General features: G+C 34.5%; 3 protein-coding genes across 4 annotated transcripts; 2 read left to right on the plus strand and 1 right to left on the minus strand.

Moving 5' to 3' along the window:
- The first annotated feature begins 362 nt into the window (after nucleotides 1–362).
- On the plus strand, nucleotides 363–8,672 carry LOC149733271 (nociceptin receptor-like). 2 transcript variants are annotated; one of them, XM_089881030.1, is made up of 12 exons: nucleotides 363–639; nucleotides 2,882–3,065; nucleotides 3,342–3,504; nucleotides 3,886–3,984; nucleotides 4,399–4,531; nucleotides 5,198–5,226; nucleotides 5,285–5,344; nucleotides 5,540–5,694; nucleotides 5,837–5,978; nucleotides 6,549–6,720; nucleotides 7,295–7,446; nucleotides 8,138–8,672. In XM_089881030.1, the coding sequence occupies exons 1-12, from the start codon at nucleotides 597–599 to the stop codon at nucleotides 8,291–8,293; spliced, it is 1,488 nt and encodes a 495-aa protein (XP_089737156.1). In that variant the 5' UTR covers nucleotides 363–596; the 3' UTR covers nucleotides 8,294–8,672. The 2 variants fall into 2 exon arrangements, with proteins under 2 accessions (XP_089737156.1, XP_089737155.1); XM_089881029.1 differs by lacking the exon at nucleotides 363–639 and adding an exon at nucleotides 1,141–1,321.
- An 888-nt stretch (nucleotides 8,673–9,560) lies between these two features.
- Nucleotides 9,561–12,721, plus strand: LOC149733272 (ubiquitin-conjugating enzyme E2 variant 2-like). The gene is made up of 4 exons (XM_089881044.1): nucleotides 9,561–9,750; nucleotides 11,424–11,566; nucleotides 11,841–11,963; nucleotides 12,291–12,721. The coding sequence occupies exons 1-4, from the start codon at nucleotides 9,729–9,731 to the stop codon at nucleotides 12,420–12,422; spliced, it is 420 nt and encodes a 139-aa protein (XP_089737170.1). The 5' UTR covers nucleotides 9,561–9,728; the 3' UTR covers nucleotides 12,423–12,721.
- Nucleotides 12,722–14,821: 2,100 nt separating this feature from the next.
- Nucleotides 14,822–17,425, minus strand: LOC149733273 (glucan endo-1,3-beta-glucosidase-like). The gene is made up of 5 exons (XM_089881241.1): nucleotides 17,377–17,425; nucleotides 16,877–17,039; nucleotides 15,598–15,802; nucleotides 15,196–15,271; nucleotides 14,822–15,038 (listed from the first exon to the last, which is right to left on the minus strand). The coding sequence occupies exons 1-5, from the start codon at nucleotides 17,423–17,425 to the stop codon at nucleotides 14,878–14,880; spliced, it is 654 nt and encodes a 217-aa protein (XP_089737367.1). The 3' UTR covers nucleotides 14,822–14,877.
- Between the last annotated feature and the right edge of the window lie 237 nt (nucleotides 17,426–17,662).

A 17,662-nucleotide genomic window follows, 5' to 3' on the forward strand; every position in this document is an offset into this window, starting at 1 on the left:
TAAAACATGTCTCGTCTTACCCCACCCTACTATTCTAATCGTAACTTGTAAGAATTTGGTAAACGGCTTCAACGACAATTGATGGTTCGATATTATATCAGGATAATTTAATTAAATTAATTGAGAACTTTTAACAGTGGAATCCCACTTCGTGCTCTGCGTAAAACGATAGGTTAACACTATAAATAAAACCAAAGTCTAAATATTGCAATCAGGGCAACGACATGAGGTTTACGTAACTTTATTATTTTAAAGTACGGATGGGTTTATTTACGCCTACATATCCTATTCATCCGGCAATCAAGGAAATATATCAATGCATATCTATATAGACGATATACAGTTCATGTGAGGATCTATTTAACAACGTTGTTTGCTTCCAACACCTTGTTTACACCATTATTGCAACAAGGCCCGCTTACTGATGTTACTAGTAGTCAACAACGATTTCTTTGAATTGAGTATTTCCTCATTTAGTGGCGAGGCAGTGCATATAGTAACTACAATGCCATTGTAATTAATTATAGACAACGATTTAAACGTAGTGAAAAAAGTTTTTCGGAAATTTATGACAATAGGTTTTGAAACTTTGAACAATGAACGAACCAATAAGTTATGAATACTACCAACCAAGTCACGGTAAGTTATATTATTATTATACGTGTTATTTGTGGGTACAATACTGTGGGGTAAGATGGGGTACTTTAGTCTCTTTTTTTATCCTAATTGGTGGTGAACAAGGTCTATTTACAGAATTATGTAGGTGAAGCCCTACGAAAAGCGTTTTTAAATGTTCAAACACAGTTAATAAGTTGTAAGTTATGTGCTAACGGTATCCCATCTTACCCCACAGTACAATAGACACCCATTACGTTGCATATATTTACTGCTCGGTTGTTGAGTAGTTGCAAATGTTGCAACCATAATTATTTATGTTTTATGTTACTTTGTATAAAGCCAAAGGGGAACAATTGCAAAGTTTACGCGGAAAACGATCAACACAGAGCGTGGATCGTCCGAAATATTTAGCAAAACTGTCAACTATTATTTGATAACAATGCATTCATGGGACAAAAGTTAAACGGTTTAGAATTACTGTAGTTTCAGCATCGCATGGACACAATACTATAGCTCGCTTGTGCATAAATATTAAACTGCATTATACATGACAATATTTTCGATGCTGTCGCTGTTAGATACATAGCAAGGATAAGCATGGTGGCTGTTACAGTAAATAACGGGCTTTATGCTTTCAACTTTTTGCGGAATATTTCATTATTAGACGGGAGTTACACACTTGAGGATATTCTGCAGCTAACCAGTAAGCAATTATATAATGTATATAGTGATTATACTGTTTAATATATGGCTTAGCTATATATATATGAAGTCTATACTTGCTATAGTACCTTTAACCAAACGTAATATACTTGCTATAGTACCTTTAACCAAACGGCTATCGTTGTCCCTCCATGCACATAAATAAGTTGGATTCATTTATTCATGATATTGTAACGTATTTCTTGTAGTGTAACGTATTCGTTGTTGTAACGTATATTCGTTGTTGTAAGGTATTCTTTGTTGTGTCTGTGTGCGGTTTGAGTTGCATCTAGCGGACATCCGGGTTCTATATAGTCTGGAATCTGAATAACCTTAGTTTTCTCGGTCATTATATTTTGGACACGCTAGCGAGCGGTCCGTTGTAAACCGCTGCCTAGAATACCGACATAATAAAAGCTCTGATTGTGACAAGTTTGTTACAATATATAGGTTTTGAAATACGGTAGTTATTTACATAAAGGTAAACTCCTGTAGTATTGATATCACAACGTTAAGTGTTCCGGTTTTATATGCACGTAACATCATCTAACTTACTCCATAGTATCAGATGTGTGAAGTCGCTAAATAACAAATCTTTTACTTTATCGGGATATTGATATTAATAAAGCGCTACGTTTTGTTAACATTTAAAAAGTATTGTGTATGCTTAATTCGATCTTTCACTACTTTACGAACAATAGTTTTAAAAACAATATTTGCATATTATAAACAACAGTATATACGCCAGTGTCGACGGGAAGCAACACTCTCAGTAAAATAATTGGAAAAGCAACCACGGAGGTTTGATGCATCCTGCTTGTTTTGATTGAAGCTTTATGCGGTTCTTCCTTAATAGTGGATGTTGCTGTTGTAGTAGATTGGGGGAAGATGGGACATCTTTAACACTTAATATCCACATATCCTGATCGTGTTTTAAACAATTAACAACGGTCTGTGGAAGTCGTGAAGATACAGTTTTATAATTCATTGAATTTCTTTGTTTACTACCAAATGAAAAGAGAAAACCAAACGAAAAGGTGTCCCATCTTGCCCCACCCCACTGTATAATATATGAGTTCACTAACCAAACTACAGACTTTAATTTAACGACGATTTTACAAATATGACCGCATGGCTGCATCTATATAAAAACATAGGCTACGTTTTTGATACATAGCATTATGGAATAAAACGGCTGTTGTAGGTGTAGGGCCTCAAACCCATTTTTCCTATTCGTATTTTTTACAATTAACAACGCTCTTTTAGAATTTGCGGATCTACGGTTTTATAATTCTTTTAACATTCTTTGTTTACAACTGAATGAGACCAGAAATGAGAATGAAAGCGCGCCTTATATTTCCCCACGCTACTATATATTATACACGTCAATTCTTACATTAAACCATTATTTAGATATATAAAATGCCTGTTGATGTCATTTGCAACTAGTTTTGCAAGTTTGTGCTAACATTCTGCCGATTAGCTTGAGTTATTGGTACTTTTAGCTTCTCTCCCACAAAGTTACATACGTGGTAACTCGTAAGCGTATTTATATTTTCAGAAAATTTCAGTGAATACAATTTGGGAAGTCTCCCACAAAATGATGAATGCTCTGCCGTTCCTGCTGGCCCAAAGTGGTTGCCTGCACTTCAGATCTCTATCGCCCTCTGCGGGTTAATATTCAACGCCATTGCAATGTTCGTGATTATTATGCTGCAAGATTTTAAGAAAAGCATTTCTCATTGGTGGGTTTATATTTGGTAAAATATATGTCATTATATTATTAATGGGTTTATTGTATAAATAAATATAACTGAAAACACGCATCATACCTGGGACCTCGGTAACCACCATCATCACAATAAAATCATCACAACACTTCGAAAACAACAGCAAAAATTATATCATGTAAACAACGCAGAGAAGGAAATTATGCGAAAATAAAAATAGAGATTGTTGCATCGCCACGCGAAGATAAATACGTGACATTTTTTAAGGTTTAATCCCGTCTTTTTCACCAGGTATGTTCTACAGCTAGCCATCGCTGATTCACTCTTCCTAGCCATGTTACCATTCAAAGCATCCGAATCGTTATCTGGTTCATGGAATCTTCCTCATTTCCTTTGTCATTTACAACAAGCGGTGTTTATGCTCAACTACTATGCCGGCATCTTCTTTTTAACGGTAAGGCTACGATGTTGTTAAAACAAAACATTTGTTTAAACATATACAAAACATCTATTTGCCTAAAACAATATAAATGAATGAATAAATGAATGAATGGGGTCACTTAAGCTAACTTCGTGTGGCGGACAACGAGAAACGTTATAACACAGAGTGTTCGGTTTCACTCTTCTCCCGTTTACATGTGACCACGTATGTAGCTCAGTAGGTGACTGTTTTTATACTGGCCAACAATTTGGACAATCCCATTATTAACCATTGGCTTAAAGAGATAGCCATTTACTGTCTTGCCTCATAACACACACGCCCACAATGGTAGCAACGACGAGCTTTTCGTATCCTTTGAGCTACGATAACTGTAAAACAAACTGATATTTGTAGGTAATGAGTTTTGACCGCTATGCTGCAATCGTGCATCCTGTGTCCGCGCCTTGGCGGAGGCTACGAACTCATGGAAATGCTGTTCTTATAACGCTTGCTGTGAGTTTTGCATTAAATATATGTTTTAATAAATATTACTGTTTATTTGTTGATTTGTAACATGCACTTTTTCTTTATAAAACTAGCAACAGTGGGTATAATTTAGATTAATTTATATAAACTTTATTAAAATACTCTATATGTTTTAGAGTGGGATTATATAGTTATTAGGTGGGGTAATATATGGTATATACAGATAGCACCGATGGGAGATGGTTATATGGGCCATTCTGTATACTTTTGGCACCTGTATCTCATATTTGCTGATTGAACGCTCTTGTAGAGTCTTGATTAACCTTTATAAAATTCTATAAATATTCTTTGTTTACTACCAAATTGGACGAGAACATACAATGCAAACCTCTCACCCTGCTACAGTATTATAAAAACAACCTCGCCCTTGTTGTATTACAGGTATGGGCTTTGGCTATTGCGGTTTCTATACCCCTGTTCGTTTGGTCAGATGTAAAGCATTGTAAATGTACGTACATGTTCCCACGAAGTGCTGAGGAGTTTCAACAACACCATGGCGTCAATAATTCAACAGGCAAGTGATACCTACTCGGCCATCGGGAATAATTTGGCAAAGCATTTGTTTTTAGTTAAATGAATGAAAGATATTTGTGCTCGTGTAGCCGGGCAACGACAGTCGTTGTAACACGGGTGTTATAATTAATACACACCTCGTTCCCGCTTACCAGTTACCTCGTATGTATAACTTCGTTGGTGATTGTTGTTGTGTATGGCTGACAATTTAGACAATCTGCTATAGTTACCACTGAGTTGCAACAATTTCGTTAAGTTTCATTTCAAATGACACATACTCCCACAAAATGTGAACTATAAACCTCCGGGTTAGAGGAAGGCGCGCCAACCACTGCGTCCCTCACCTTTTAACATTATTTGCGCGCTAAACTATCCTCGCTGCGTAACTTTAATTAACAACTCCTTCGTAACCTGTGGGAGCTACCATATACGATATAAGCCTTTGTTATTGTAAACTTTGGTTGGCCTTCCACGCAAGTTTAAATAAGATGTTTAAACAAATGACAACGTTCTTTTAAAGTCGCGGGAAAATGCGGCTAAATAATTTTGTAGATATTTTTTATTTACTACCATGTTGTACATTTGTACAATTAGGTAAAATGAACACATGTACCATGTTAACCCAACCTATTACAGTTTGTTTTATTTGTAAATTTTCTTGTTTCAGATTACGTCGATTACGAGGAGTTTATGAATGTGAGTATGAAGTTTGTGTTTTGAAAAGTAAATTTCGAGCAAACATGTTCAAATTCAGGTCATGAATGAAATGAGCCAAGAAACAACAGTGGAACTTCAAAAAACGGCCGAAGCGAATGTGAGTTGAAAACCTTTGTTTTTTGATCATGATTTTAACGAATAACAAAGATCTCGTGGGGCTACGGTTATATGATTCGTTAAATATTCTTTTTTTAACTACAAAATGGAGCGGTAAAGGAGAATGGTCTCTATTATACATATATAATGAAAAAGAAATTTTACCGAACAAATGTTATTTGGTTTAATATTACAGCCGATGGCGTGTGCGAACGAACCTTGGGTGTCCATGAAGATTTGGGCGGGAATGCATTTCGTGTTCGCTTTTCTACTGCCTTTCATCGTCATGACTGTTTGCTACAGTTTAATTACATGGCGGGTATTCCATCCTGCCGTCAGCTCGGCTAACAGGTACAACAACGAGAAAGATGTTTTGATTTTGTTTCACATATTATTACTATAATTAGAAGAAAGTTTCTATTTTTCAATCCTGTGCATATGTTAAACCAATCATTACCATTTTATCAGGAATCTAATATTTAAATAAATATAGGAGGGCTGGGAGAAGAAAGAGCTCATGTGCGACACCTCGTGCCCGGTTGTTTAGCTCGTTTCAGTTCTCAACAAGATCAAATAGTTCGGGGAGCAAAAAATATCCAGGGATAACCCAGAAATCAAGAGTGACGATTATTGTGGTAAGAATATTGATCCGCGGTTCTTAATTTATCACGTTTAGGTTATTGATACTATCAAGTAATAATTTGTTATACCCTCAATCGTTGTCTACATCCGTTTCCAGACAGTATAACGGCTGTTTCGACAGATTGAAGGTCTGGACATGGCTTTAATAGTTAAGCCTGTGGAAACAGATTATAATGTCACCTGTTTGATCCTCCAGCGAAACAAATATTTTGTATTTATTTTTTTTTACTAATTTAAAATTACACTTTGAATCAAACAATAAAGTAATTGTTAATTATTTGCTAATTTTGCGGTTTTAAATCCGAAAGTCTATTCTAAAATTTATGAATTTATGTTTTGATTTCAATCAAGAGATTAAAAAATGAATGCGATAATTAAAATCTGAGATATGTGCAAAAAATAAAGGCAAAGAACAAAAACAAGACCAACTGTTTGACGCAAAAGGATCTATATGACCACCAACGTGCTCAAAGAAGCCTGTGTTATAACGACTGTGGTTTACCAGCCACGCAAGGATAAAGTAGATTACATACACACACATCTGAAGGCTCTGTTTTACGCAGGTATCTCTTGTTCTGATGTTTTTGTTATGTTGGCTACCTTACAACATCGTCCTGTTAGCCAAGTTCGCTGAGCTTCCGTATTCGGGCGAGACTTGCACCTTAATAGAAAACGTAACCATCGTGTTGGTGTATTTGAACAGCATGATCAACCCTGTGCTTTACACTTTCCTTGGTAGGTGTTCATGGTGTATTATATAGTTCTCATGGGTCAGATGAGAAACCCTTGGCGCACAATACCCAAACGCTCTATCAGCAGAGTTACGAATAACGGTTATTTAATCTGGTAATAATATTTGTTTATTACCTAATGAAACGATGAAAAACATGTCTCATCCCACCTAAGCCTATTATATCTAATGTGATGTTAACTGGCCGTTTAAATATATGGCTTAACCGTTGTTGTGAACACCGTGGCTGCATTGGTTCAAGCATCCACTTATTTACAACACAGAGTATAACCAATTTCGGTGCTATACCACTCTATAGTTGGCGTAAGTGTTACTACACTAAATTGTCATTGCTTCAACCCAATGGTCAGTAAATAGCTTTCATATAAAACACACACATGCACAAACATTCGACTACAAGTCATTAGTTAGAAACAAAAGTCTACCGGAAAAAATTAGGCCCCTATATACTTTGACTTTTTATAAAACTTCCAAATCCATATATATATACTTTTGGGTTATGTAGTAGTCGATTAACTTCCTCAAGGCATCGTATTATATTGGTATTACCATATTAAGGATCCCGGTTCTTCCGACGCTTCAGCAAGGCCCGCCTTGTATTTTGTCGCAACCGGCAGTTTGGTGGATCGGCCAATTCGTCCACCAATCGATCAAACACATTTCGACAAAGATTGGGCGAAATCAGAGCTTGGAAAACAACTTCAGCAAGAGTAAGTTGAAAGTGTTTTGTCAGTTACTATGTTCTGTCCATTTGTGTTAAGTGGACGCAAAGAATCTCTTGTTATTTTTAAAAATAAAGTTACATACGCGGTAACTCGTAAACGGGCACGAGGTATATGAAACGTCTGTAGGGTGTAACGGTCACGCCTTTTATCCAAAACATTATTTCTTTCTTTTTTTATCAATAAACGGGTTTTAAAAACTGTTGTTTTACCGTTACAACCCGTCTTTTCGCCTTTGTAGCCACTCTTGTTCTTCGTTATCGTGACCGAAGAGACGAAATAAATTTCATTCATTCATTTATTCAAACAGAACTATTGTCGATTTCCCGCCACGCAGGAATAACTAAGTTATATTCATTACTTCATTTTTCTATAGAAAATATAAACAGTATGACAGTACATTATCTGTGCTACGATTTAACAAAACAAATTTTCTGTAAACAAGGAAAAAACATTCAACTAATGCTTTATGTTCTATCTCTATACATCAGCGTAAAGCCCTATATATAGTAATGTGGGGTAAAATGATACCGTTACCACAAAATATCCTACATTTCATAATCGTGTTTTTAACAGTTAAATACTCAAAAAACTTTTTTTAAGTAGTTAAAAACAATAGAGAATATAAAAGCAGGGTTCCATCTTACCCATATACCCTACTATGTATCTTCTTTTTTAGTTCTCAGAAACCTCCACAACACAACAACCCCCATGTTCATCTCGTATATACCAACCACACGATAACAAAGAAGAAGTGTTTGTCATGCATAGGACAAGGAGTAATGATGAACACGAGCCAGAAATCATTGTGGAAACGAAGTTGCTTTCACCATAGTTGTCGCCAGAGAGATCAATGCACCAATGCTGCAGAATTTCCGTTGGCTTTCTTCAAACGATTTGACTTTTTCTTACTGAAGGGGGTTAGATGGAACATTTTCTTCATCGACTATTTTGTAGCAAACAAACAATATTTTAAGAATTGAATAACCATAACCCCGCATCTCTAAAAGATCGTTGTTAATTGTTCAAATCAGTACCATAAAAATATGGCATATTATATGCTAAAGGAGTCCATCTTATCCCACAGTATTATATACCCTGTTGAACTTTTTAATACTCGGAATGTCTTTATTTGTAAACTAATGTGTTTTTTTTCAAATTCATTTGTATACCCAGTGGTATATATGCGTAACGAAATAAACAACACGGAAATATTTGTTCTCTAACTGTATGATCGATATGTAGCAATGCGATGTATCTGTGTTCACCTGTTCGTTAACAAAACCAAAAAAATTCATTATTTCCCTGTTACTGTAAAACATTTTTAGGTTTTCTATGCTACCTTATTAACTAACATAGATATCATATAAACGAAGTCCTATCCACAGAAATAAAAAAGAGTTCTTTCCCACCAAAAGATAATTATAATATGGTTGTCAAAAATGCTTATTTTTACTTGGACGCGTTCAAAGTTAATAACCAGTTACAGTTTTGTTTAAGTCGATTTGGAAATTAATTAAAGAATTTGTCAAATTCGAATGTGCAAGCGGTTTATAGGTGCCTAACTTTTGTTGGTTAATTAGGTTACTCATATTATTGTAGGCATTGGTGTCGATTATTTATTGTCTTTGTTAACTGGGGTGCACAATTTTTTTTGCAGGCATCCCAAAAGCAATTGTTTAAATGTTTTTATAAAGTTGATGGTTCGTCTTAATCGTGTTTTATTGTCTAATCTTAATAAAATATGCACGATACTGAAATAATGTTGCTGATGATCAGTACGTGATATGTTTGCGGTAATACTGCCGCTGGTGACCAGTAAAAATTTTTGTCTCAAAATGTTCCTTTGTCTCCCTGTACTAGCAATTTAATTTTTTTTAACCTTATGCAAGTCAGGCAATCTACGGTGACGAAGCATGTTTCGCGCATTTTCAAAGTTAATTTTCGACACGAATGCCCAAGTTTTTTCGAAAAAAAATTATACAGCGGGATATCAGGAAGACGTTAGGAACATTTTGAATCAAAAATTTTCACTGGTCACCAGCAGCAGTATTACCATGTTTGTGTTGGTTTATTTTTAAATTGTTAACATTTAAAATTCTAATCCCATTGAATATTTGTTAAGGTGTCGTGTAAACATTTCATTACGATTGCTTGATTTAAAGATAGTGGTCCATCAAACTATAGTCGCCATTTATGTGAAATTTATTCCTGATCCTGACCACAATATTCTATCAAGAAACTAAGATCAGGTGGTGAATAACAAAGTAATGGCTCAATCACAGTGTGTTGGTAAGTTGTTGTTGTTGGATAGAATGACATTTGAATACCAAAACATGTTGGAAAAAAGATGTTTAATATCTTTGTTGAAATTCACATAATTTAGGTGGTTGAAGTGTAAGGTTCTTGATGAAAATCGGTCAAATTTGTTCGTAACTTTTATCCAGTGGTGCAGCTAGAGGAAAAATAAGGGGGTTACCATTAAAATTGCTTGAATACAAAAATATATATACAGTCAAGTGGGGTAATAAAAACAGAAAACATAAACTTTCGATTTTCTCCCCAAGTAATCAACTAAAATAAAATATTTTAGTCTGGAGGAACAGTATTCATCATACCTTGATGTCCAAAAAAGATTGTAGGATTTCTATGATTACTTAAAATTTTATTTGAAATTTTTTGCTGTTTTTTATTCCCCAGGATTTGGGGTAAAAAACATTAGCGGGGCAATAAAAAACAATGTTTTCAAAAGCAACTTAACTTTATCTAAAAGAAAAAAATTAATAATAAAAGTACAGGGTAATAATACAAATATTAGTCATACAACTTCGGTATTATGCAGTCTATATTTTCTCAGAAACCTCAACTTTTTCTATAATAACATTTATTAGACCTGAAACAAAGCCCATAAGTTCCATAACCTATATAAAGCACCAGAAGTAATCGGAGCATTGCACTTGATTTAACTAAATTATAAAGGCTTTTGAAAATATAAAATGACATCTTGACTTTATACAAACTAAATTCAGCAACATAACCATAAAAATGACCTGTAACTAAACAGTATTAACCCTAAACATCAATTACATTATTAGAAAATGTAGGCAAAGCTGTAAAATATCTGTTTTTGATACTTGGATACCTTTAAAATCAATTAAATCATTAATTAAATTAAAATAATTTACATACATAACTTTAAAATTAATTTTATCACAAAGTTATATTGGCTGGGAAAGAAAAAATAAAAAACAAAAAAAAACACAGTTGTTTTTTTTACCCCTTCCCATAAGGCGATTTTGGGGTAAAAAAAACAAGAGAAAAAATAATAAAATAATCATAAAACTTAAAATTAAAATATACCAGCAGCAAGGTACTTAAATATGTAGCAAGTACCTGCATTCATAATAAATTTATCACGAAAGGCCTTTTCACAAAAAAAGTTTACGAAACCTCATAATAAGTTGTTTTGGTCAATTTTTTGTTTGATTTAGTAATTTGTGTTTTACCGAAAAAATAATTACCACCTATAAAGACAGTTAGGAAAAAAAATAAGCCAAATGAATGTCTTTTTTACCCACAAAAGCTGTTTGCGATAAAAATGATTTTTGAGCGCGCTAGGGGGGTTGTCCTTTTTTACCCCAAGTACCCCATTGTTTTTTATTACGGAACTTTACTGATCACTGAAAAAAGTGTCATCACCCAAAAATTACCTACGTGGTAACGCCTAACAGGCACAAAGTGTGTAAAAAGAAACCAACAGCTCGGCCAAGGGGATAATTTCAGGGACATGTTGGCCCTATTTCGCCAACAATTGTCGGTCCCTATTAAATGCAACGTCAGATCAGATCTCAATTAATAAGTTCGAAAGTATATAGTGACTGTCGTTTTCTAGATAAATGAAACAACCTTAAACAAGCACATTGTTCATTTATCTGAAAAAAAAACATTTAATATTTTTCTTTAAGAGGTTCCTCGCAACTTTGTGTTACTGGAGGAATTAGATGAAGGTATCCAAGGAGGTGGGGGTGGAAAGGTTAGCTGGGGGCTGGAAAATCAGTGCGATTCAAGTCTAACTTACTGGAGAGGCACCATTATTGGCCCTGCAAAGGTTTGTTTAAGCATTTAAAGCTGTTTTTTAAAGAATTCACATATTTCACGTAAACATTTACCTCTTAAATTGCCTATGTAAAGAAATGGTAGTAAAAAGCTGTCACCTTCGCGAACTAAAGCTGTGCATAAGTTAGCCATAATAGAAACTAGATAAAAAGTTGACTCTGTGAGCGTCGGATACACACATTTCTGTGCTGTTCAAGGGATTAAATAATATTTATACCAAAATATGAGCAATCTTTTATTCAAATTAAATAGGCTACTGTTTTCAGACCAAATTTGAAAACAGGATTTACACTCTGCGTGTGACTTGCGGTGAAGATTACCCAAAGAAACCACCTTCTATTCGCTTCCTTACGCGGATTAATCTTACTCAAGTTTCAAGTGCTGGAGAAGTGAGTTGTGTTAATTAGGAAATGTAAAGTTCTTCTGCAACCTGTTGTATTTCACATTATTATTAAATTAATACGCCTCGTCTTTGCTACCATTGTGGGCGTATGTGTCCTTAGGAGAGATATCTATCGGTAAATGCCTTAACTCAATGGTCAGTTTTAACCTTAAATGTTTTACCGACCGTCGTTTGCTGCTAGTTTCCTATTCATCGTTGTTTAAATTAACTTGATATTTGTTACCTTGTTTTAAATGGAAAAATAAAAAAACATTTAATGTTTGAAAGAGGATTTATATTTTCGTTTCTGTTAACTAACTATACCTTTTTTCAGTTGGACAAATCCTTTTTAGTTAATTGGAAGAAGGAGAAGAGAATCAAACACGTGCTTACTGAAATTCGTAACTTCATGTGCGAAAAAAATAACGCAAAATTGAGCCAGCCACCAGAAGGCTCCTCATATTAGTGAAGACGAAATGCACAAAAATCTACTGTACAATATTAGGATGTGGCTCCAATTGACACATGTTGCTTCAGCATGTGGACAACCCAAGTATATTTGTGAAACATTGAAGGTATAATGTACCAGTTATTTAAAATGAATAGGGAAACCGCAAATCATGTAATAGATTATTATCGAGTTCCCAAATCTTAAATTAATAATCACGTTGTAATTCAACGTGGTGTGTTATTGTCTTCTTAAACGGTTTAAATGTGGTTTGAAACTTAATACTTGTCTATATTTAATACAAATGTATTAACAAACTTTTGTGCAAGTTTTATAAGTTATAAAAGTATAGCAGTGTAGCAAAAAATTTAATTTTTTATTCCATTGACCCCACATAATGATTACTTGTTAAACATTCACTGCTGTTATACCGGATACTTCTCGCACGTTCGTTGTCGTCTGCTTAATACAGTGGAAAATTAGAAAATGACATCTCTGGTACAAATCCTAACACGATTGTTGAAAACTTAAAATTGACATAGGTTTAACAAGAAAATCTGGTTGTATTCGTGGGAGCAGGTCTGAAACCGGCTGCTATACGATTTCCATTTGCAAATGCACCAAACACCTATACATTGCAAATGGAAGTAGTATAAAAAACACTGAAACCAACAGAAGGTTTATAATCCAGTATTCTAAACACTGTTTTAGAGGAATAGTGGAAAAAACGAACCAGAATACTAAATATTCCAACTCAGAGTCCAGGAAACATTTCTATGACCATGATCCAACCCATTGTTACGTAAAAAGCAAATTAAGTGGCAATTAGTGACTAAAATAACACAGTAGGTATGGGAAAAATGCATAGATTTTGCTAATTTAAAGGAAAACTTGGGAACAAATTTAAAGGTTTGAAAAACATTCGTTTTCTGTATCGAAAAAAAGTTGAACACAAAATTTAGAAGCGATGAACAGGCGACATTTTAATCATTTTATGTGGGTAATTTTATATATTTTTTGCAAGGAATATTTAATAAGGTAATACAAGCTATTTTACAACTTCTCACAAAACTTAACAAGGGAGCAAAGCTCTAGTTATCTTCTTAACAATATTGGTCGACCCAGCTTGATCCAAAACAAAAGTAATCAACACAGCAGTTTCCAATCGCCATCGGTGACTGTATGAGGGTTGGGTGATTGGTAAAGAATATGTGTAAATACGCTTTGTACAACTCCTGTTCCATGTGTTTATTGTAAACTTACACTAGTTAACGTTGTCGTCGCTTAAAAGCGTTTGTTTTCATGAATTTTGACAAACCGTAATCACGCAGTAATTAGGTAATGTTAGAAGTTAATATTAATCATATGATATTGAATTAAAAACAATGTTTCAATTACGACAAAAGTTTGATTCAGACGTCAATCGTTTGTGTGGATTGCTTATCTCGCCAACATCCGTACTTCCAAAGTTATAATAAGTTTCACTTGAATTATGTTTTATTGCAAATTTAATCTATTAATTTGGTAACATTTTTGTGCTTGTATAACTGAAGCACTTAGTGATCGTATCCATCTACACATTGAAGTGGTTGTTGTAGGTTGTTATCTCTACCGTTCGGGACGTCCTAAGAAACAGCAGATAAGTTGAATATAATAACTATGTAAGTCTATAGAGTTATAGACTTCTTTAATACGCTATTTCTTATAAAGGCTGGGGTAAAAATGGCATGTTTTCATTCTGTTTTATCGTTCCATTTGATACTAAACAAAGAATATTTACAGAATTATATATTATTATCCTCGCGACTTTACAATACCTATATTGATAGGAAACATTGGATGTTATCTGCTAAGGGTATCTATCTTGCCCCACATATGGGTACCGGACTGTTGAATTGAAAAAAAACAGGAACATTAAGTAAGTACAGAAGCGTTTACAGAGGCATACCAACGAAAAACTAGAAGTTCTATATTTGCAGAAAAGCTCAAGTGTGGCCTAAAAATGCCTTAAAGTTTTTCAAAACGACTCAACAAAAATTGCCTGAAAATAAACCGCTGGAGTAAAAAAATCGACTGTTTCGACAAAGCATGGTATTTCCCATTAGAAACAAATTTCACTCAACTTTGATCGTTTCTAATTTATAAAATACTAAAAAAAAATTTTATATTTTGATTTGGTATAATGAATCTTTATTATTAAACGTAAACTTGTTTATGTTAAATAAAGAAGCGCGTTTCGTCAACAGGCATTCTCAATTTGTTTCCAAATTCGATAACTTTGTGGAGTTACTATAAAATGGTAGTTAGTACTGTGGGTATAAGACGGGATACCGCTTTCCCCTAAATCCCATTTCCTCATCGTGTTTGGAACAATTAACAGCGCCCTATTAAAGTCGTGGGGTTACGTTAAACTTTTATTTTTTGTTACAAATGGGACGGAGAAAAAGGGATAGATGTTCCGTATTACCCCAGCCTACCATGCTTGGTGTACCTCAACAGAATAAACTCTGACGTAATCCACCCACATCTCAGCATCAGGGTAATTCCACACGGTGCTTGGTGTTGGGTCATCTAAGTACGTGCCTCCAACAGCCACGTTTAATATCATGTAGAAGTATTGATCAAATGGCTGGCCTGTAATTAATTCGGACTTTGTAACAATTTTCTGCTTTTAAAAAAGAAGTTTGAACACAATAGTAGTTGGCATAAGAAAGGAAATACTTTAAGTAAAATAGATAGGATTTAAAATAATTAATTGTGTTTAAGTAAAATATGAAAACCTTTAACATACCAGGTTCGTTATACAGGCGACTTATAACACGATCCAGGCTCTGGCTGTAATATGGTTTTCCATCCAAACTGTAAATCTGAAAATCGCAATATGTTAATAAGCTAAACTGAATAATCGTATAAGGGTGTGTTGGGTGTTTTACTCTGCTTTACGCAAACTTTTAAATGTTCGTTGTGTCTTTGTTTTTATGTAATTGTCGTATCCTGTTATGTGTGTTTGCTTGGTCAAATTTATAATTGGTAGCAATTTGCATTGCTGACAATTAAGACAAACTATTAGTGACCACTGGGTTGGAACAGTTGCAGTCAAGTGTTTGGCTAAGGACGACACAAGCCACAATAACAGCTGCGGCAAGCCTTAAACCCTGTAACCTATTGGTTGTAAACCAGAAATCCTTTTTACCAACTCAGTTGGTGTCCAATCCAAAGTGTAAACATGATATTGATCGATTGAACATTGTAATTGCACGTCGCCGCTTGTTTCCAAGTAATGAATGCCATGAACTATACCGTAGTGAATAGTGCTACCAAACTGATGAAGTTCTTGTCCTCTCGCTTCCATAATGTCGATCTCGCCACTTTCCGGCCAATCACCGTACACACTGTCTCTGGAATAATTAGTGGAGGTGTCTAATAGATATAGTAGGGTGGGGTAAGATGGTACATGTGTTTATTCTAGTTTCTCATCCTATTTGGTAGTAAATCAAGAATATTGATAGAATTAAATAACTATATCCTCACGAATCTAAAAGAGCGCTGTTAATTAATAAAAAAGGTTCGGAAATACAAACAGTATACCATCTTACCCCACAGTAATATAAAAATATATACAGCGCAAATCAAGCAAAATTTTTGGTTTAATTTGTTTTGTTCCTGGTTAACTTTTCTATTGTAATTTGTAATGAATCGTAAACTATATCCACAGCAATTGTATATAATATGATGTTTAGGTGTATTACTGTATTATCGCTCTTACTGATTTACTATAAGCTTTTGCATTTTATAGTAATTATAAATCTTATGTTATGCCAGGTAGCTATTCTGCGACATCAGATATACCATCACCCCCAACCCAGTGGCCACTGATGGGTTGACTAAATTGTCAGCCCTACAATACATACACATAAAAAATTACCCACAAATTTGCTTATGCGGTTACTCGTAAGCGGGCACGAGGAGTATGAAACAAAACACCCGTGTTATTACGGTTGTCGTTTTCCGGCCACGGAAGGACAAATCAAGTTACATTTATTTGTTTTTTTTACACTACAATTCTACAATTGACGGGAGCAACTTTTGTATTTACACTAACCTTGGCATCATCTAGATAGCCGGCCACAACCCGTATCCATTTGGAGATTTAGCTCTTACTTCAACTCGTCCATATTTCCACGCAAACTTGCTATGAATTCTTCCGGATGTATATTGTTTGTCATCATAGCTGACAGAAAAAGGGAATTATTAACTTGTACCAAGGCTAGAATTAGTCCTTTGTGGACGAGTTATGCAAATATGCATTCTGCAACAGGTGTTCACTAAAATATTCATAAGTTCACTTAATTAGTTGGTAAAAACTGTCTTTGTATTTAAAAGAGGTAGAAATTACCTATCAATAAAAAGTTTGGAAATGGCAGCATAGCATTTTAAGTTTGTAATAATTACAATGATATTTCGGGACCTACTTTTCCTTGAGTGGTGTTATGACCAAGTGTCCATCTTCAACTCGAATATTATCTGTTCTATCGGTATAATACTGAAGCTCATTATTGTGGGAGTTAGATACAACTTTGATAAACCATTTGGAAGAATCGAAATAATCAAAATTGTCTTCGTAAATAAGAGTACCTGAAACGAAATACATAACCAGGTCCGTGTATAGTAGGTTACTTCAAAACTTTCATTCTATTTTCTTGTCTCATTTGGTAATAAACAAAGAATATCCAAACTGATATAAAACCGTATCCCCACGACTCCCATAGACCGTTGCTAATTCTTTTGAAGCACAATCAGTTTTTTTTTAGATATTATGTGCTAAAGGTTTTAGATAATATGAGGTATATATCTTATAAAAGAAAAAATGCAAACAAGCCCAATTTTACCCTACACCCTAATCAAGTCAGTTTATATGGCAGGTTAAAGAAACCTTCTACCGTAAAGCATTCGTTACCAACCGGTTACTCACTTGCGGCGTAAGACACAAGCGCAAGAAACAAAAGCAGTCTTGAAGTCATTGTCAACGAAGTCGCTAACTATAAGGGGAAACACTTTAGAATTAAAGGTTTATATACCAAAGGTTTATTTAGAATTAAGGTTATCAGAGGGGTCATACTCGTCACATTGCGTAAACTCGAGCGAATGCGTAGCCGCCAGTTTAGTTGCCTAACTTGTGCATATATGTGTTGTAGACAGAACAACTTTTCTTGGTCGTAAAACAATTAGAAAAGACCGCATGTTAATAATGCGAACGT

The sequence above is a fragment of the Ciona robusta genome, chromosome 7 (assembly GCF_009617815.1).
Source record: "Ciona robusta chromosome 7, ASM961781v2".
Lineage (NCBI taxonomy): Eukaryota > Metazoa > Chordata > Ascidiacea > Phlebobranchia > Cionidae > Ciona > Ciona robusta.